The 21,063-nt window shown below is 46.7% G+C and overlaps 1 protein-coding gene and 1 long non-coding RNA gene across 2 annotated transcripts in view; one reads left to right on the forward strand and one right to left on the reverse strand.

Annotated features, from left to right (window-relative positions):
• The window catches only part of VIT (vitrin), a 125,222-nt gene that overhangs the window by 94,571 nt on the left and 9,588 nt on the right, over positions 1–21,063 (forward strand). Inside the window, exons 10-12 of the mRNA XM_028497146.2 lie at positions 4,244–4,391; positions 17,648–17,751; positions 20,037–20,263. Coding sequence (XP_028352947.1) covers positions 4,244–4,391; positions 17,648–17,751; positions 20,037–20,263 — 479 coding nt within the window. The remainder of the gene's footprint in view (positions 1–4,243; positions 4,392–17,647; positions 17,752–20,036; positions 20,264–21,063) is intronic.
• LOC129392638 (uncharacterized) overlaps positions 17,732–21,063 on the reverse strand; it is a 10,910-nt gene continuing 7,578 nt past the window's right edge. The window contains exons 2-3 of the long non-coding RNA XR_008618877.1: positions 19,730–19,784; positions 17,732–17,819 (exon numbers count right to left, since the gene is read on the reverse strand). This is a non-coding gene — a long non-coding RNA (uncharacterized lncRNA). The remainder of the gene's footprint in view (positions 17,820–19,729; positions 19,785–21,063) is intronic.

Genomic DNA, 21,063 nt, shown 5'->3' on the forward strand with positions numbered 1-21,063 from the left:
TTGCAAGCCAAGGAGAGCACCTGCAAATTCTCCCAGAAAGTTGCGACAAGTCAGCCACCAACGGGCTGTGAGTCTCAACTCACCTCTGGGTAAGAATCACCTGAAGACATTTTTTTTTAACGTGGTGTTTTTTTTTTTTTTTTTTTGGCGTGGACCATTTTTAAAGTCTTTATTGAATTTGTTGCAATACTGCTACTGTTTTATGTTTTGGTCTTTTGGCCGCAAGGCATGTGGGATCTTAGCTCCCCGACCAGGGATCAAACCCACAACCCCTACATTGGAAAGCGAAGTCTTAACCACTGGACCACCAGGGAAGTCCCACCTGAAGACTTTTTTTTTTTTTTTTTTTTTGCGGTACGCGGGCCTCTCACTGTCGCGGCCTCTCCCGTTGCGGAGCACAGGCTCCAGACGCGCAGGCCCAGCGGCCATGGCTCACGGGCCCAGCCGCACCGCGGCACGTGGGATCCTCCCGGACCGGAGCACGAAGCCGAGTCCCCTGCATCGGCAGGCGGACTCTCAACCACTGCGCCACAGGGAAGCCCTGAAGACATTTTTTTAAATGAAAGATACCAATTCCTGCCTCATACCTACTGAATCAGTCTCTCCCTAGCTCTTGCTCCTCAAAGTGTGGTCTGAGGACCAGCAGCATTGGCATCACCTGGGAGCTTGTTAGAAATGCAAAATCTCAGGCTCCCCCCCCAGATCTACTGAATCAAGCAATTCCTTTGCATGCTAACCCTTGAGAAGCACCGCCTGGAGTGATTCCCAGGCATCTTTATTTATTGAAGCTGCATAAGCAACTCTGATACTTATCCAGGGTTAAGAAACACTGGCCTAATATACTGGCCAACAAAAAGCATTAATCTATAAAATTGTATCACATTGAAGAAAACCAAAGCAATTAAGAAAATTGGTAGATTGATTACTGTAGACACTCTGTCTTACCTTTTCTTCCTCCTGCTGCAACCTCAGTGACGGTAATAAATTGCTCACGCTGGACATTTCATAACCCGGTACTGTCCTTTCATATTGATGTTGTCATCTTCACATCAGCATGTTTTTATCTCTGTATGAGAAAGCCACTAGGGTCTCAGTGAGCACACGCCCTGAGCGGAGCCATTGTCATTAAAACATTCTTGGGAAGGAGGCGAGCAAAGCTGATCCCAATATCAGACGTCAGGCTAATGAGTGAAGAGAACAAAGGAAACAGAGAAACACCTCATCTCCTTAAAACCTATGAAATCAACACATCCATCTTGAACACAGTTCAAGATGTAAGAAATAAGGAGAGGGACTTCCCTGGTGGCGCAGTGGTTAAGAATCCCCTTGTCAGTGCAGGGGACACGGGTTCGAGCCCTGGTCTGGGAAGATCCCACAGGCCGTGGAGCAACTAGGCCCGCGAGCCACAACTACTAAGCCGGTGCGCCACAACTACCAAGCCCGTGCGCCACAACTACTGAAGCCCGTGTGCCTAGAGCCCGTGCTGCGCAACAAGGGAAGCCACCGCAACGAGAAGCCCGCGCACCACAACGAAGAGTAGCCCCCGCTCGCCACTAGAGAAAGCCCACGCGCAGCAACGAAAACAAAACGCAGCCAAAAATTAATTAATTTTTAAAAATAAGGAGAAAAAATGGTCTAGGAAGAACTAACATAGATGCTACAAAACATGTACTCTTCTTCATTTAAAAAGAAAATCCCCTGTGGCCCTTACTGTAAGTTATTTTTTTAAAAAAAGGTTTTCATTTAAAAAGGCATATTGAACTATAATCTGCTGACATCTGAAGGAAAACCTCTCTTCAGGGGTGCTTCTCAAACTTTAATGTGCATAGGAATCACCTGGGGATCTTGCTAAACTGAGATCTGATTCTATAGGTCGGGGTGGAGCCGGGGAGTCCGTCCACATTTCCAGCATAGGCGCCAGCGGGCGGCAAGCCCTAAAGAGCACCACTGCCACCTGCTGGCGGCAATTCACATCGCAAGCCCAGACCGAGGAAGGAGAGGGTTGGCCCTGTGTGGGGAACATGCCAAGCCATAGAGCAGTTCTGCTTCTCTTTTGCTTTATCCCAGGCTTTAGTGGCATCTCTGAACTCCGCTTCTTGACTTTATTTGCTTCTTCCAATCTTCATCTCGAGGATCATGCTTGAGCATAGACAGTTTGGGGTCAGCAAAGGACAGGGGAAGCCAGCTGAACAGGAAGAGATGGCAGGCCCTGACCATCCAGGCACACAGGGTCTAAAAGCTTGCGAGGTCCCTAGTGAGCCGAGGCACTGATTCCAGATGGAGCGGAGTCAGCCAGGCCCAGAGAGGCCCCTGTCATCACCTACTTCTCCTCTGGTTCTGACTGCCATGCACCACAGCAACAGAATAAAGCATGTTCTCAGAACTTTTTCCCTTAACCTGCCAATTCTGTAGTATCACTCTTTACTAAATATTTCTCATCAATTCTGCTTAAAACTGTATCAACTCATGTTAATTTCTTGCTTTCATTAAAAAATATATATACACATATATCCCTCCCTGCCACGGAGCTTCTCCTTTTGGGGAATGGGAGGACCCCAGTCCCACGGAAGCAACACAATGCAGAGAACATAAGTCGAGAGCACCCTCCTGGGCGATTGTGTGGCAGCTTAGAGATCCAGGCTGGTCTGGACAGCTGCACCCTTTCCACACAGGGCAGAGCTGGCCCCCGTGTCCTCTTGGACACTCCAGTCCAGAAATTTCTAATTTTACTGTCTCTCTCCTTTTCGCCCACGGAACTCTGCTTTGAAATATTTTTGTCTCCCAAATTGCAGTCGTTAAAGAACTCATTCCTCATTTTTTGTTAATCAAGGGACTATATACCTCCCAATAAGAAACTTCTGATCAACATTGAATGATCCTTTTTATCATCCTGAGATGATATAATTTCAGTCGAGAGCAAAGAAGACACCAACTTGGACCTCCCCGGTGGTGCAGTGGTTAAGAATCCGCCTGCCAGTGCAGGGGACATGGGTTTAAGCCCTGGTCCGGGAAGGTCCCACATGCCGCAGAGCAACTAAGCCCGTGCGCCACAGCTACTGAGCCTGCGCTCTAGAGCCCGTGAGCCACAACTACTGAGCCCGCATGCCACAACTACTGAAGCCCGCGAGCCCAGAGCCCGTGCTCTGCGACAAGAGAAGCCACCGCAATGAGAAGCCCGTGCACCGCAACGAAGAGCAGCCCCCGCTCGCCACAGCTAGAGAAAGCCCACGCGCAGCAACCGAAGACCCAACGCAGCCAAAAATAAATAAATAAAAAAGACACCAACTTCTAGTTGCTTACGTGGCCTTCCATCAACTCCTTTCAGCGTTTGAAAGTTTGAACCAGCTTGCAGCCCCACCATCCCCCCACCTTCATCCTAATCTTCATCTACTTGCAGAGGTCCCAAGGTCCTAACCAGAGCTGTCCTAGTCTGTGTTACAACTAAAAGAAGGGGCAAAAATCTAAGGTAGCTACAAATAAGAACAGGTATCTGTCGATACAGGTGGATAATTTCTATGGTTGCCTCACCCAGGGAAGTGAAGGATAAGATAAGTATCCATTTCTCAATCTACACTTCCTGCCCTCCCCTCAGCACTGGCCCTGCAGATTCTTCCCACCTTTATAGAGAGCCAAAACACAATTCTAAAAAGTTAGGATGAGACCATAAGCTCCAGGGACTCAGTCTGGGTGAATGCCCACATCTGGGGGTCTGCACTTATATGGTCTGAACTAGGAGTCCATTCTGAGGGCCTTCTTAGACTTGACTGGGAGGTCCCTGCTTCTGAAGTCTGTAACTGTGGCTGATGGAAATAAGTACCAGCCCAGTGTCCAGGACCTTGGTGCCCGGTGAAAATCTGTTATGGATATAAATAAATAAGTATACCTTGCATCTTGCTACTTATTTTTTTTATTATTTTTTTTTTTGCAGTACGCGGGCCTCTCACTGTTGTGGCCTCTCCCTTTGAGGAGCACAGGCTCCGGACGCGCAGGCTCAGCGGCCATGGCTCACGGGCCCAGCCGCTCCGCGGCATGTGGGATCTTCCCGGACCGGGGCACGAACCCGTGTCCCCTGCATCGGCAGGCGGACTCTCAACCACTGCGCCACCAGGGAAGCCCGCTACTTATTTTTTTTTTAACTTTCTTTTCGTTGGCATCTCAGGGGGCTCTGGTGGAGGAAGAGGGGCGTGAGCAGTGAATGCAATGAGAGAGAAGCAGAATAACAGAATCCCTTTCCATTCCTTAGGCTGCAAAGTTGACTTGTCATTTTTAATTGATGGGAGCGCGAGCATTGGCAAACGTCGATTCCGAATCCAGAAGCAGTTCCTGGCCGACGTTGCCCAAGCTCTTGACATTGGCCCTGCTGGTCCACTGATGGGTGTTGTTCAGTACGGGTAAGTGCTGCTCTGAATTCAGAAATCAAGGGATGTCCCATGCCTAATTTTGTGCCAGAAAAAAAATACCGACACATCCTAGAGCACAGCAGACTCATCCTCTTCCCTGATACAAATGTAAATGAAAGAAACGGAAGCAACCCAGATGCCGCTGAAGAAATCTGAGGCTTCCAGAAGGAGGGACAAGTTAATCCACACTTGAAAGTAAATGGCATTTGCACTCCTGACTGGTAGAGAGAATTTGTTTGGGAATTAAGAGAGCCGAGTTCAAATTTTTGCTCAGCCAATAACAAGCTGCGTGGCCTTGGGCTAGGCCTTCACCTCTCTCACGGTCAGTTTCCTCATCAAGGTTGACCCCCTTTCAACCCTATTAGAGTATTTGTTTGAGGGGCTCCTGTGCTCCACCTATACGTGGGATGCCCAGAAAACATGGTGCTCTAGGTTGAACTTTCTCCTTTCTCTGGACAACCTTAGGCCTCTGCACTGGTACTGGGAAAGCTCACCCGGCAATGGGGAGGACTGAGGTTGGGGGGGGAAGGGATGGCCCCCAGCACTCACCCAGGTGACTGTCCCAAGTCCATTTTACTATTCTACGTAGGGTAGAAATTGAGGGCACATACTAATATCCAATCTCAACTTTTCTCTCATTGGGGATAATAAGTCAATCTTATTTCAGATGTAATAGATTTCTCGCTAAAGCAGATATACAGATATCAACTGAAAATAAATAGGCAATCAAAGGCATAAACAAGCACAAATGTCAAATAACAGGTGGGCTTTTGATCAAGAGCCATTAAGGGCAGGATAACTGTCTCACTTTCCACAAAGGATCTCGGGCACAACCCGCCCCTCCTTCTCCCAGATCTGCAGCTTAGCCTCGGCCTTGGACGCTAACCTAGGCCTTGGTACCTCTTGCTCAGAAGCTGCGGTCTGAAAAGTAAAAAACACACACCTGACAACATCTGGGGCCGTCTCTGGTCCCTTCAAATGTTTCCTGGGGACATCCCAGAACAGCATTTTAACTGAGGTTGTTATGTCACAGACACTATTTAGTTTTGAGGTGTCCAAAGAAATAAAATGCTTTATTTTCATAAGAACCTATAATGTTTGTATTTTTAGAATTAAATTCCAGTAACATATTTAGCACTATCTTCTACTTCTGTGAAGGAAAATAGCTAAGTGGCACTTGTATATAGTCAGAGTCAAATATATGAAAATAACCAATTGCTACACGTGTTAATTCTCAATGTCAGATGTTCTGGAGGATTTTAACTTGAAATAGGAAAATACGTGGTTTTGGTCATTGTTTTCTTGTTTTCAAGACATCAACCTATTTTCATTCCTGCGTTACTTTTTAAAGTTAGCAGATGAATAGCAGGCTTCTCTGGGGAGGAAATGTAAGCGTTTTAGTGCCAGATGTTCCCGGTCAGTTTTATTGGGGGGTTCAAAGCTTGGTATGTCATCTTGCATTAAAAATAGCTGCTTTAAAAGCTGTGTATACCAAGGTTTATAGGAGAATATGAAAATAAGGTGATAAATATGTCAAGGAAAAGAAAAATGGCAGGAGCATTGTGTTGTGTGCTGATGGGAGCATGGATTAAAGAACAAATGTAGCAGGGAAGGAAAAAATTCAATAAAGACTCCTTCCCCTCAAAGACATTTTCTCTCACGTGTTCCCAATGTCATCACCATTTACAGGGAAGAGTTTACCTCCATGCTTTCCAATGTCACTTTCTAAAAATGCCTTCCCTATTCATCTTTTTTTCCATCCAGGGTCCTTATTAATTTAAAGCCCTTAAGGGAAATGTGTCTGTTTTCCTTTACTTTATGCTCATACAAACCGATCCATCATCTTCACCCTCCTCGGCCATGGGGTGGAGTGGAAAGCACAATGAACTGGTGACAGGACGTCTTGAATTCTAGCCTTAGCTCCGCTGTGTGACCCTAAGCAAGTCACCTAACCTCTCCACGTAAGAGCTGCCATCTCTAAAGTACAGGCCGGTCGGACCAGATGATTTATTAGGGCTCTGCCAGCCCTGTTGTTCTGTAATTCAGTGACTGGCTCTGTACTCAGAAGACATCCAATCAATGAATGTTGGGTGAACATGCTGGGTGAGCATCCTCCCCCTTCCAGCCTCAGGTTCTGATTAGGTGGGTGAATGATCAGCAATGAAATGATGGCTGCACAGAGGTTATACATCCATCAGGGGAATGTGGGGAACAAAATCAGTTGGAGAGAGGCATTAGGAAGGTGTGATGAGGCTGAAGAGGAAATCCACACACCCAGCTGAAATTGCTTTTATTTCAGCCACCTGGGTGGCTCCCTGCCGTCCTTTCTTCAGCAAATGGTCTTTAGTGCGAGAGAGGGCAGGGGGTGGGGTAGGAAAGGGTATGGGGGCAGAGGTCGATACAGACATGCGGCCAGTGTTTCTGGAAAAGGGCTTTCCAGTGCTTGGCTGGCTGGGAAACTGATTCCTCTACTGGTACTTTGGGTTCTCACCGGATTCTAGTGCCCAGTTCACAACCACAGGGAATCAGCCCTGCTCGCTCAGAATCACAGAGCAATGGGGCCTTAGAAAGCTCCTGGTTCCACCTCCTCGTGTTACAATGAGGAAACAAGGCTCTAAAAGAAATGACCACCTTAGCAAGAACGAACACTCAGGGTGAGACTGGGGTTGGAAAGGAGCTGGCCAAGGTCGGAGGACTCCCGAGCTCAGAATTTCTCCTGCTCTCAGGCCTCTCCCCTCTGTCACCGCCACCGTGGGTCCACATGGGAGACTCCCCCGCCCCAGAAGATTCCTTCCCTTGGTTTTCCTTAGAGCTGAGGCAGAACTTAGACTTTTAAATTTGGAATTTAGAAGACTCATACTATTAACAGGAAACAGAAGGCAAATAAGAAATAAAAACACGAGGAGGATAAAAATGACCTGATGTACAAAATGCTCGTTCTGTATCCTGGATCAGTAAGCATCCTACACAAAGATATTGTGGATGCAGGAAACAGAAAACCAACCCAGGCAGGCAGGTGAAGGGGGAGTGATGTCACAGGACTGGCAAGTCTTGGTCATTCCCTCCCCCGCCTCCTTTCCCTGCATCTCCTCGTCTCTCTGCTTGTCCACTCCGTTCTCTCCTCAGCGGACCAGCATCATCCTCTGCCAGGCTCGTGGTTTCTGCTCCTCTGTAACTTCCGCCTTGCACTGGCTGGGCCCCTAATTCTGGTCCGGACCAGGGGGAGCTCCTCAGCCCCCGTGGTGCCAGCATGCTCCCTCTCCCACATGCCCCCACCCGCACCTGCAGAGGCTCGGAGCCCAGGCCCGCGTCAACCTTTCAGCAACCGCAGCGTTCCTTCCGGTCATCACGCACCTCCAGTAAGAGACGCAGCGTATGACACAGACACAGAGAGGTTGAGTGACTTCCCTAAGAACACACAGCTAAATGCATGACCACTGGGGAGAGGAGAGATATTAAATCTTGGGTTAATCCCTAAAATGTCAAACCAAATTGACTTCAAGATTTTGCTCCTCTGCCAAGAAAGCTCCTGATAGTGGAGGCTTTCCACCAAACTGAGGACAGAGACACTGCTGAAGACAAAGCCAAGGCTCAAGCCCCCATCTTGCACACATGTTCTAATTTACAATTAAACAGCCAACATGCTCGTGATTGCGCTTATGACCAACAGGAACATTAAGAGGCCAGATGAAAGCATGGCCAGAGCAAGTCGCTGTTAGGTGAAGTCTAGCAAACAGAATAAGGAAGACAAGCAGCTCACATTTTAGCTGCCACCTGGATCCACGGGGGCTGAATGGCCTCTGGATCTTCCATAGGATTTTGTTTTTATCCCTGATTTCAGTATAAATGGAACAGAATTGCACAGGTTCTTTTGAACTTTGTAATCAACCCCAGGATACCAACATTGGAAGACAGCTGTAGAATAAAGCAAAATATCGGTTTCTCTTCATTTCAGAGTCAAATCCGTTTTTCTTTGCTTATGGCTCTCTGACAGGCACCCCATGTTTTGGCTCTGAGGGGGGCTGCATCTCCTTCCTTTTATACTTCACAGCCCACTCAACTCAGCCCTGACTGAGCTCCCTCAGCTGAGCCTCCCCCTTCCTGCCCCCAAAAGCAGGAAGGATGCCCAGAGGCTCCCGTGGACCAGCTGAGCCACTGAGCGTGGGGCAACTAGAGGAGGGAGAAGAAACGCGGTGTCGGGTCTGGTGTGAGGGGCAGAAGAATGGCCACAAAGCTGCCCACGTCTGGAACCCCTGGATGTGTCACCTCACAGAGCAGGAGGGGCTTTGTGGGTGTGGTTAAAGTCAAGGACCCTGAGATGGGGAGACTGCCCTGGGTTACTCAGTGTCTCAGTCTAGTCAGCTGAGTCCTTAAAAGCAGAGAACCTTTCCCAGCTATTATCAGCTGGAGGGAGATGTGACCACGGAAGATTAGTCAGAAAGATGCGACAGCTTTCTTTGAAGCTGGAGGAAAGGGGCCCTGACCGAGAAATGCAGGCTGAAAAAGGCAAGGCGATGACTCTCTCTCTCGAGAGAGAGCCTTCAGAAAGGAGCAGAGCCCTGCCAGGGAGACCCAATTCGGGCTTCTGACCTCCAGAGCTGTCAACTGGTAAGTGTGTTGTTGCAGCCCCTACGTTTACAACTAAGATAGGCAACTAATACACCCGGCAAGGAGGACCATTCCGTGACATTTCCTTGAGCCTGCAGCAAAGGAAGGAATGGGAGGGGCTGGGGCATGAGCCCCGGCTGGAGGGGGCCTGGGAGTTGCAAGTCTCAGCACCTCAGGACTTCAGAGCAGGAAGGGAGTGCCCAGCCCCGACTTCACCTTGTGATCACCAGGGGAGCTTTTAGACATGCTGATGCCTGGGCCCCATCCCAGCCCTATTTAAACCAGAATCCTGCAAATACCCAGAAGCCGGTCTTTTCATCTATAATTCCAATCTGTAGCCAAGGTGAGAATCACCAGCTCCCTGAGAGGGCAAGGGACAGCTCGGCTTCCCAGGTGAGAGGGCAGCACCCGGCCGGGCCCCGGTCCCTCCAACTCCTGCCCCGTCCTCTCCTCATGCCCTCAGCCTACACTGCCTTTACAGGAACTAACAGGATCCGGAACAGCCGCCCGACTGCCTGAGAGGGCTCTCCAGGGCCTAATGGCACTTGCAAAGACCCCCCTGCCACTTCTCTCTCAAGGCAGGTGAACCCTTGAGCCACAGGCCTCGGGGACACAGTCTCAAGGCTGAATGAGCTGGGAATACAGTTCACACAAGAATCTTATGCTTTTCCTGTTCCCCACCACGCGGTTCACCCAGAGGGACAAAGGAAATGAGGACCCTTCCCTCGACTTGCACCACTTCTACTCAACGGTTCCCCTTGAGCCCCCATCGCACATCGCTGGGGCTTATCCCAGGGCCCCCCACCCATGCTGAGATCATTCTCCCTAGACCCCTGGACCATTCCGCTAGAGAAGCAGGTGGCCACTCCCATGCACATTAGAACCACTTGGGGAGCATCTGAAAACCCCAATGCCCAGACCCAAGCTCAGATCGATTAAATCAGAATTTCTAAGTGTGGGACCCAAGCATCATTCATTTTTAAAACTCCCCAGGTGATCCTGTTGCAAAACCAGAATGTGAAGGCACAAATATTCCCACGGGGCTGTGCTCTCATCTGGTGAACCCTGTGTCCCGGGCCCCTCCTGTCTCCCCGCCAGGTTGCCACCCTAGGGCTACAGGAGCTCCATCCTCCTCCCTCCTGTCAGCCTTTCTTATGCCTGCTCCAGACTTCTTATTTATTCTTCTCCCTTCCCCTTATCACTGGCAGCCCCACTGCTGATTTTCTTGATTCTTACAGCATCCTCTAAGACATTGCCACTCAAAATGTGATCCACAGCCTCAACTGGGAGGCTGTTAGAAAGGCAGAACCTCGGACCTCACACCCAACCTGCAGAGTTAGAATCTACACTTTAGGGGCTTCACATGTGGTGCAGTGGTTAAGAATCTGCCTGCCAGTGCTGGGGACGCAGGTTCGATCCCTGGTCTGGGAAGATCCCACATGCTGTGGAGCAATTAAGCCCATGCGCCACAACTACTGAACCCGCATGCTGCAACTACTGAAGCCCGTGCACCTACAGCCCGTGCTCCACAACAAGAGAAGCCACCGCAGTGAGAAGCCCGTGCACCGCAATGAAGAGTAGCCCCCACTCACCGCAGCTAGATACAGCCCGTGCACAGCAAGGAAGACCCAACGCAGCCAAAAATAAATTAAAAAAAAAAGAATCTACATTTTAACAAAATCCCCAGGTGACCGGGCCAAATGGCTAAGTTTGGGAAGCACCAAACACTGTGTCTGTTGCCAAGACATTCCGTGTCCCTGGACTTACCTAGCCCAGCGACATGGTAACAGACAGCAAGCCGGACAGCCCCTTGGCTCCAGAGTAATTCTTAGATCAGCAGATTACTCATCCACATTTCCTCCAGCAGGAAGACGCTTGCAGATTAATTTTCTATTTTTTGGTGGAGGGGTGGAATTATTGTTGCTAATTACCAAAACAAAACCCTACTCCTCTAAAAACAAAATTTGATTATAAGACTCTGCTCTACGTCTCTGATCCTAGGAAATGTGAGAAAGGCCAGTGTCCTTTCAAAAGGGGCTGGTTGTGCTAATTCCCTCAGCAGGTCGGCCTGGGCCCCATGCTCAGTCCTTTGTAGGGAGGGGCAGAATCATTTTCACTCCGACTGGGTAATACCCTCAAGGGACAAGTCTGCCACCTGACCTGCAGCCAGCAGCATGTCCTTAGGCAACCAGGGTCACCCTAGAACATCCTCCTGAGTTCACAGGCATGGTTCATCTCAATGACTAAGTCCATAAATCATCACACTTCAGCATTAATTAAAAGGCTAAGGATAGTCGTTATTTTATTGTAACCTTAAGGTGATGACGCCTTGTTGTAGGAAACAGTTTCAAAAGGTTCTTGTTATAGGGAATATGGTTAGTTAATACGTCTCTACTGGCATAAAAATTCACTTGTGAGGCTCACTCCATGTGACTCAAAACGTTATGGGGTAAACCAATAGACTCTGGGACTTTAACCAAATGGGAACCTTAGGACGGAAAGGGCCTCAGAAGTCCTCTAAAATCCAGGGCTTCCCAAACTGTCCCAAGGATGAGATTCATCTGGATCCCTTATTTTAAAAAATCCCTACCTCCAACCCAGTCCTACTGAATTGAGTTTCTGCTGGGAGAAGACCTGGAAACCTATGTAGTTTAACAGGGTGACTCAGGTGAGACTTGTCGTCAGGGAGGCCTGGAGACACTGATGTTCTGTCCAGTTCCCTGCCCCCAGGCCCCAGCCTTCCCAGGAATCACCAGTGCCCATCTCTAACAGGCATTCTTTCTTTTCACACACTTGCAGGATAGTCCTTTCCTATTGCATGAATTCTCCCTTTCTATACATAGTCAAATGCTGGCTCCCTATCGTTTCTCTTCATTAGTCTTAGCTCTTTTTCCAAACATAGAACAATTTGATATTTTCTCCTTGGCTGTAAATCTTTATTTCCTTCTCTTATTTTCAAAGGAAATCTTTGATATCACTGAGGGAAAAAATGTGTTTTCCTTTAATGAGATCTTCTAATTAAATTACAAATTAAAATGTTGCTTACATTAAAATATAGTGGCACATCTCTTTGAACTTTTAAAATAATCTTCATCTCTGAAAAAGGCACCAGGCTAGGGGTAGGGATTTTTTTTAAATAAAAGGGTTCTCCTTTTATTTAAAAAAAATCCCTACCCCTAGCCTGGTGCCTTTTAAATAAAAGGCCACCAGCGCATATATCCTAAAAAAGGACACATACACCCGTGTGCTCTGGTACTGAGAGCTGCCACAGTCTGCATGTTAAAGACTTACCATTCATTCCTATAATTTAATTACATTACATTTTAACAAAGATTTATTGAGTGTTTACCACGGTCTAAGCACTATGCCATTTGCAGGGGATACTAATGTAAAATTCATCTAAGTGGTTTGATTACATTTGCCTGTAAGTCCCTTGGTCGATGAGCTCTGCGGCTTTACTCCTAATCGTAATTTTAGCAACTGGAAAGAGTTTCAGAGGTCCTCTGATCCAACCTTTCAATTCATTAAAAATAAAGAACTGTGATAGAGATTCTGTTCTTCGGGACTTACCAGCTAGTAAGGGAGGCGATATCTTTAAAAGAAATAACATTAAATAAAATGAAAAGCATCTATTCATTGGGAATATGAATAGCTCATCTGTCTGCTTCTGAAGATAGATTCATCTACCGCTATGATGTAATAGGGGAAGAGAGTGGAGTGTGGCGCTCAGAGGGGAGTGTTCAGCTCTACCCGGGATGATCTAAGAGAGGAGAGGACACGTGAGCTTCCTCCTTCCCTCCCTTCCTTCCTTCCTTTCTTTCCATAATTTTCTATTACCCCCTGTATGCTAAGCACCAGGGATAGGAAACACTGGGACATAGCACCTGTTCACAAGTAGGTTACAGTCAATCTTCATGATTTACAGACCCCATATCCACAAATTCACCTACTCCCTAAAATGTACTTGTATCTGCAAAATCAATACTTATGGCACTTTCACAGTTGTTGTGTGGACATGCACAGAAAGGGTATGAAATATACAACATTCCCAGCTGAGGTTCAACAAGGCGATGCTCTGCCTTCTAGTTTCAGCTCGTTACTGTAAACAAGTGTCCTTTTCACAGTCTATTTAGCACCTCATATTTCTGCTACTCATTGGTGATTTCACTATTTTTAATGGCCCCAAGTGTAGTGTTGAAGTGCGATCTAGTGTTCTAAGCACAAGAAGGCTGTGATGTGCTTATGGAGAAACTGCAAGTGTTAGATAAAACTCCTTCAGGCAACTTACTGTGTTGTTGGTCATGAGTGCAATAATAATGAATTGATGATTTGGTATATTCAGCAAAAAAAAGAGGAAATTTGTTGATCTGTGTGTGATCAACAGATTTGATCTGCTCCAGAAAGTGCTAAAGTACCTAATATCTATAATGCATGATGAAGCTATGGAAAAGGCTAAAGTTAGGAATTCATGAAATGATGACCGATTTTCTTTTTTTAAGCCCAGTGGATAGCACTGTGAGACTGAAAGCCAAAAAATTTACAGTAGCACTACCCAGGGTCAAGAAAATGTTAAACCCTTCTCAGCTAGTGTTTCATTATACGGAAATTTGCATATAATTTTTTGTAAGAAACATATATTAAATTGGGCACCTTGAAACAGAAACATACATAAAACAAGTTTATATACTTATCTATTGATGAAAATGTGACCAGAGGCCCACAGGAACATAACCCCATATTTTCCCTAGGACCAATGGCTCAGAACTTGCTAATTTGATGTTTGCAGCAACTTTATAAAACATAACTATTGGGCTTCCCTGGTGGCGCAGTGGTTGAGAGTCCGCCTGCCGATGCAGGGGACACGGGTTCGTGCCCCGGTCCGGGAAGATCCCACATGCCGCGGAGCGGCTGGGCCCGTGAGCCATGGCCGCTGAGCCTGCGCGTCCGGAGCCTGTGCTCCGCAACGGGAGAGGCCACGGCAGTGAGAGGCCCGCGTACCGCAAAAAAAAAAACAAAAAAAACCATAACTATTGCAGATAACAAGACTTGACAGTACATGTAGTATGGGAAAGAGGTGATCAATCACTCTACTAAGTGATCGACATTCAGACAGCCTCATGAGCAGGGGAACACTATGGATGTGACTAGGTGACTAGCTTCCACATTTAAATACTTTTTCTGTAAACACATTTGAAAGAGAATTTTATATTTTTGCTTTTGAAATTATTTGTCTATGAGCAACGCTTAATTTACGATCAGCTATGATTTCTTCACAATCGTCAGACACACTCAGGAAATCTTTCAAAGTGAGAAAATCTAGCCTCAAAATCATTTTCAAATGTAAGTAGAGTTAAAAATTTTCCAGTTAATGGGGCATATATAACATTATGTTTGGTAGACAATTACGTAGTTGTTATTGTCAATATCAATTTTGCAATTTTCTATTTTAGAGCTAATAATACTTTTGTTGTTTTAACTCATTCTTTTTTTTTTTTCCAGTCCCTGAAAAGTTCATATTCCTTGGTTACCAAGGGTAGATCCGGACTTTGGGGACTCTGAAGCTTATGTAGCTTGGAGACTCTTTTAAGAAAAAGAACACAAAATTACAAATACAAAATTAGGCCCCTTGGAAGAAGTATCATTAGCATCCAAGTTAATCCACCTCTGATAGGCACTTAGCACCTGTTGGATAAAACATCCTCTGCAGAGGCCACTGTGGTGCAGGAAGACCAGGTAGGAAGCTATAGCCATAGTTCAGGAAAGAGAAGATCATAGTCCAAACTTGAGGATGGAAAGGATGAGAGAGACACAAGAAATATTTAAGAGGTTGGTCTGACAGGAATGCATATTGCTGGGGTGACTTGAGGAGTCGAAGAGGGACTACAGAGGGGGATGTGGGTGGTTTGATGGAGCAGATATGGAAGATAATTGACTTCAGTTTTGGAAATATCAAAGCCAAGGAGCCTGTGGACCACACCCAGGGACCACAGATGTATGGAAGCCTTTTTATTTATTCTGAGGTTCAAGAGAGAGGACCGCCCAGTGTGCACGAACCAGCTGTTGGCATATGAATGGTCGGTGAACCCCAGGTGGCTGAAGTCGATGAGATTCCCCTAGGGTTGTGCATAAATTAAGAAGGGATGCATGAGGGAGATAGCACTGCCGGGAACATCAGCATTTAGAGGTAGAGATGCACAGAAGAGGAAAGAAGAAATGTATGTCTCTTTAATACTGTTAATGGAGTGCCTGCAGGTACCACCTACTGTGCGAGGTGTCCTGAGCTAGAGGAAGCAGTCAGGCACAGAGGTTGTCAGCTGGAGCCTGGAGGGCGGGCACAACTGGGGCTTCCCAGATGAGGGAACCGATGAGCAAAGGCACAGGGCTAGAAAACCAGGCAATAGTGAGTAGCTCATTCTAAGTAGAATATAGGTGAGAGTGAGAGAGAGAACGGTATGAGCCTGCTAGGTTGGAATCAAGTTACGGATGGGCTTTGAAAGCCAAAATATGAAGTTTAACAATAGGAGGCTCGGATGATTTTGAGCCAAGTTTTACAGTCAGAGCTGAACATGAGGAAGGGTTCTCTAGTAGACAGGCATATACCCAGCATTGCAGAGACTGACATAGAGACTCATAATAGAACCAGCAAGAAGTCAGGGGGCCTGAACTCAGAGGGTTGCACAGAAACACAGAGGAGGGGATAAAAGCAAGTGCTCCAGATAGAGGAACTTAGGAGACGTGCCTGACAGGTCCATGGGTCCTATGACTGAGCAAGTAAAGATAGGGTCCAGGTTTTGAGCCTAGATGCCCGGGGGGGCAAGTACAGCAGTTACTGAAATTGATCTGTGAGAACAGAAACCGGAAAGCCCTGGAGCCCCAAGGGAAAGAAGACTAACCGTGAAAGTACTAGAGTTCCTTCGCTGTGATTCCCCCTCCCTGGGCCCTGAGCAGTGGGGTGTGTTAAAGCAGCCTCGGTTCGGTTCACAGCCTTCGCATGTGGCTTGATGGTGAGGTCGAGCTCAGCCAGAATGCCCACATTTCTCTGTTCTGCACTTTGCTTTATTGGTGTTGTTCTTTTGTGTTTAATCCTAAACTAGAACTTGGTTTTCACCTGGTGGTTTTTCATCTGGTTGGATTTTTCCCCAACACCCACCCTAGTTGAGCTTGTCTTAAACTTTCCTTGTCTTCGCTGAAGGTAGTTGGTCCTCCCAGTTTCACATCACCTCTCGCTTAGAGAAGTGGACTTCTGGGCAGTTTGCTTTGGTTTTGCCTAAGAACCAGCCTGTGTCCCTCATATTCACTAATGAGATGGAGGACACAGGGGCATCCTTCCAGCCTCTTTCCGAACTCTCCTCCGACATAGATCACCTTGTGATAGTCAGGAGGGTCGGATAATAGGGTCGGAGCAGGGGAGGGGAGGGAGGCAGAGGATGTCTCCTCTCGGGTCCTGGGGAACAGGCTTCCTGGTGACTGTGCTGCCAGGTTCCCCAAAGGACTGGCTGAGAATCCACTGTAGGGCCCGGGAATTCCCACCTGAAACTCCCGAAACCTGCTTCTTCCTGGATCCACTCCAGGTGTTTATGGAAAGACTGCTTTTAAAGGTCTCCATCTCCCTCTCCTTGAAGACTTAGTAATCTGCAGCCAGGACCAGCTACATAATTTGCAGTTCCACATTTTCAAAAAGTATTAAGAATTTCAAGACTGCAGCATCAGAGCACTGAAGCAAGTGCAGGCTCTTTTGGAGTCTGGGGCTCGGTGTGACCTTAGAGGTCACACCTGCACGAAGCGCTGCCACTGGCTGAGTGTCAGCGCTTCGAGAGATGTGATTTCCCTCTGCATCCCCACTTCATCCTGAGTGTGACCACACACGTCCACCCCACGGAGCCCTCGTTCCTCCTGACACACCTTCCACCTGGTCGCGAAAGGTATTCCACACCCCCTGCTCAGCTGCTCCCAAGCCTGTTAACCAAGGAGACTCTGCTCTAGAGAAGGGTTCTCATTCTGTTTCTCCACTTAATTCACTCCAACTCCTCTCCAGCTAACCTTTTTCAGCCTTCAATAAAATAGATGTTGACCTTCCGGGTAAGATTTGAATATTCTCACCCAGTCACAGGAGCCACAGAGTGAGAAAGATGAAGGGATGTCTTCTCCTTGACACGGCTGTTAAGATGCAGTTCCAGTGCTGGGGTAACCCGGGGGTGGCTATCAGCTGAGGCTCTCTTCCTGGAAAGGAGGGTCTGGGGCAGCCTGGGGACATCCTGACATTTGCAAAATCCCACTTGACAAGAGTCCTGCTCTTTAACAACATAAACGTTATGATCTTTATTTTTATCTAGATGAGGAAACTGAGGCCCAGAGAGGTTAGATGACTTCTCAAGGTCACACAGCTAGGAAACAGCATAGTCAAAACTAGAACCCACACCTTCGGAGCCCTGAAACAGCCCAATTTTCTCTACACACACTGCGGAGGACCCAGTCCTCCCATTACTTCTGTCCACAGTGGGGCATTTTATACACACCAGCTTAAGGCTTTGAAGCAGCTTCCATTCTGTTCATATCTAAAACAATCAGCTCTGATTTCTGCTTTCCTCAAAGTGTAATGACTTTCCAGCTAATTTTTATTTCTTGTTCTGAATCTTCAGAGACAACCCTGTTACCCAGTTTAATCTCAAGACTCACATGAATTCCCGGGATCTGAAGACAGCCATAGAGAAAATTACCCAGAGAGGAGGGCTTTCTAATGTAGGTATGTGATCTGGATGCCGATCTTCTTGCTACCATGGTTCTCTTTCTGTGTGGTCGTCTGCTAACATGCTAGATAGAAAAAGGAAAAGATCAAAATAATCCATCAAGAAATGACTCACATAATATCTGTATCTTTCCTCAAGTATTATCATGGATTCAGGGGGCAAAAATCATTACCACACACATGCTGGAGAGTTCTAGCACGCCTGGCTCCTCAGTATGGCAGCTTTCTTCAGGACAAGTAGAACTGCAATCATGACTATCCTGACTGTTCTCCGAGTCATCAACTATTTTTCACTGTATTTTTTTTTTATAAAAATAAGTAAAATTTGTAATCGGTTCCATTCAGGAAGCTCCACAGTGCCCCTTGGGAGTCTTTTTCTAATCAGCTCCTGTTATAGAAATAACTGTGCAAAAAGAGACATGGTCTTTGTTTCAGGCTGAGTCTCTATCTGATCCTTGGTGGTGGTGATGGGGTGGGGTGGCAGTGGGGTACCAGAATTCCAAGGTCAAGATCTAGTCCCTCGATGGGGCAGATCCAGAAACTCCATTTTATCAGTTCTCCAGAGGTGACCAGGCATTAGAAAACAGTTTCACACGAACCAAGCTCAAAGGCCACCAATTGTTTAAAAAATAAAAACTTTAAAACTTCAGAAGACATTCTGTTTCTTTGATGGGATTCATAAAATCAGCATACCTTCTTTCAGTGGGTAACATGTTCTATCTCTGCCCTGTATTGATCTGGGTTTGGGTTTAGAGAACTGAACCCATTTTCCAGCTGGTTTAAGCAGAAAGGGATTTATTTCAGGGTATTAAATGGTTTTGAGAATTACTGAAGAAATGGACTCTAGGCTGAGCTTTCGGAGATGGCTTCCCAAGGCTTCCTGCAGAACCAGGACCTCCAAGGAGCTGTACCTCTTCCCAAATCAGGAAATTGCTTTCTCAATTCTGCCACCACAGCCTCTTTAGGAATCTGCTTCAGCCAGGAAGCCACCATGATCAGGAAGTTGCTGCTATAGCTGCCAGCTACAAAACCATGCCTTGCCTGCTCCATTCACAGCCACAAAGTGAATGCTCTGCACCCTACGTTCTCAACACCACGGAAGCTGGTGACCAAACATAGGCGCCTCTGCTAACACTTCCCTGGAGAAGTCAAACACTCTACAGACTTGTCAGCAGAAACAGCAGAATCAAATCTCATGTGTGTGCATCATTTCATGAAACTAAAACAAATCCAGAACTAGCTGCAAGGAAGTCTCAACAATGTAGTTTTCAGATTTCCACCCTCTGCTTTCAAGACATGCTGGAAGGTGGATGGAATATGTATTGAGCACAAATTGACCATGACGTCCAAATTTACGATTGGTGGGGTCAAGGTGATCTTCTGATGGCTCCCCACACAGTGGCTGCTGGAGCACTGGGCTCACCCCAAGCTGCCGTAGCCCAGCCCAAGGAGAGGCTCCCGTCACTTCAGCTCCCCCCATCCCACACTCTGGGAAATGGCGCAGGGGCTTAGTGAGGTTGGTTCCAGCACCCAGGCAAAGAACGGACACTTTTGTTCCTATGAAAGTTTTTCTCACCTGCTTGCTGGTCTTTAAAACTTTTATTATTTTTTGAATTTAATTTTTAAAATTGAAGTACAGTTGATTTACAATATTAAGTTAGTTTCAGGTGTACAGCAAAGTGATTCAGTTATGTATTTTTTCAGATTACTTTCCATTATAGGTTATTACAAGATATTGAATATTGTTCCCTGTGTTTTACAGCAAATCCTTGTTATCTATTTTATGAATAATAGTTAGCATCTGTTAATCCCATACTCTTAATTTATCCCTCCCCCCATTCCCTTTCCTCTTTGGTAACCATAAGTTTGTTTTCTATGTCTGTGAATCTGTTTCTGTTTTGTATATAGATTCATTTGTATTATTTTTTAGATTCCATGTATGATACCATATAATATTTGTCTTTGTCTAACTTACTTCACTTGGTATGATAATCTCTAGGTCCATCCAGGTTGCCGCAAATGGTGTAAAACTTTAAAAAAAAAAAGGAGAGAATTAGAAGTTAAAGGTTTAAAATGAAATGGGAGGGAAACAGCTAGTGGTGATGGTTCCACAATATTGTGAGTGCATTTAATACCACTGAACTGTACACCTAAAATGAGTTAATGTGATTAAAAAAGAAAACAAGCCAACAAGGGAGGGAATGAGTATTTTTCTGCATCTCTTTATGCTGCTATGATCAGTTCCATGATTCCTCCAAGCATGAGTTTTCTTTTTCTTCCAGGCCGGGCCATCTCCTTTGTGACTCAGAACTTCTTTTCCAAATCTAATGGAAACAGAGGCAGTGCTCCCAATGTGGCCGTGGTGATGGTGGACGGCTGGCCCACGGACAAGGTGGAGGAGGCATCGAGGTTTGCAAGAGAGTCAGGAATCAACATTTTCTTCATCACCATGGAAGGTGCCTCTGAAAATGAGAAGCAGTACGTGCTAGAGCCCAACTTTGCAAACAAGGTATGTAAGTGGGAGACCCACCCAACATAAGAATTCCCTGCACTTTGCAAAGCTGTAACAGCCACCCAGGCTGTGTCTCTTTTTCCTTCTAATGGGTGTTAAGCTCACTTCTAGGCAGGAGGGCCTCCAGTGAGAGACTAGTAAGTCTGGAACCTGGAGTTATCCTCTCAAAGCAACACCCCGCCCCACCACCACCACCATGTACCTGATGAACTGAGGCCCAGCATCAGCACCTTGGGAGGAGCAGGGTCCCCAAGGTCTCACAGTAAAGGCTCCCCTGAGCTCCTCCTAGAGCCCCAGAGGACCTCAACTGGGCAGCCCAGCAAGCCTTCACACGAGCATGCACACGGGCACACATGCACTGCAAGTTAACTAATCTGATAAACAAGAAAAAGGTATTGAATCAAGTCAGGGAGATCAGGATTTCAAACTTAGCTGCCCCTCAGTTCTGCGGAAATGCCTGGCAGGAGATGGGAGCAGAAGAGATGGGGATCCAGGCCCTAACACCCATCTCCCAAAAGCAGCCCATTTTTTGTATTTTTTGTACAATGGGACCCTACATAAACCTTCCTCCAAAGACAGGACCCCAGGTTTAAAAAGGAAAGGAAGAGAGAGGGCAGACAGCAGAAGCAAGAAGAACTACAATCCCGCAGCCTGTGGAACAAAAACCACATTCACAGAAAGACAGACAAGATGAAAAGGCAGAGGGCTATGTACCAGATGAAGGAACAAGATAAAACCCCAGAAAAACAAGTAAATGAAGTGGAGACAGGCAACCTTCCAGAAAAGGAATTCAGAAT

This window comes from Physeter macrocephalus, chromosome 12, assembly GCF_002837175.3.
Source record: "Physeter macrocephalus isolate SW-GA chromosome 12, ASM283717v5, whole genome shotgun sequence".
NCBI classification, from domain to species: domain Eukaryota; kingdom Metazoa; phylum Chordata; class Mammalia; order Artiodactyla; family Physeteridae; genus Physeter; species Physeter macrocephalus.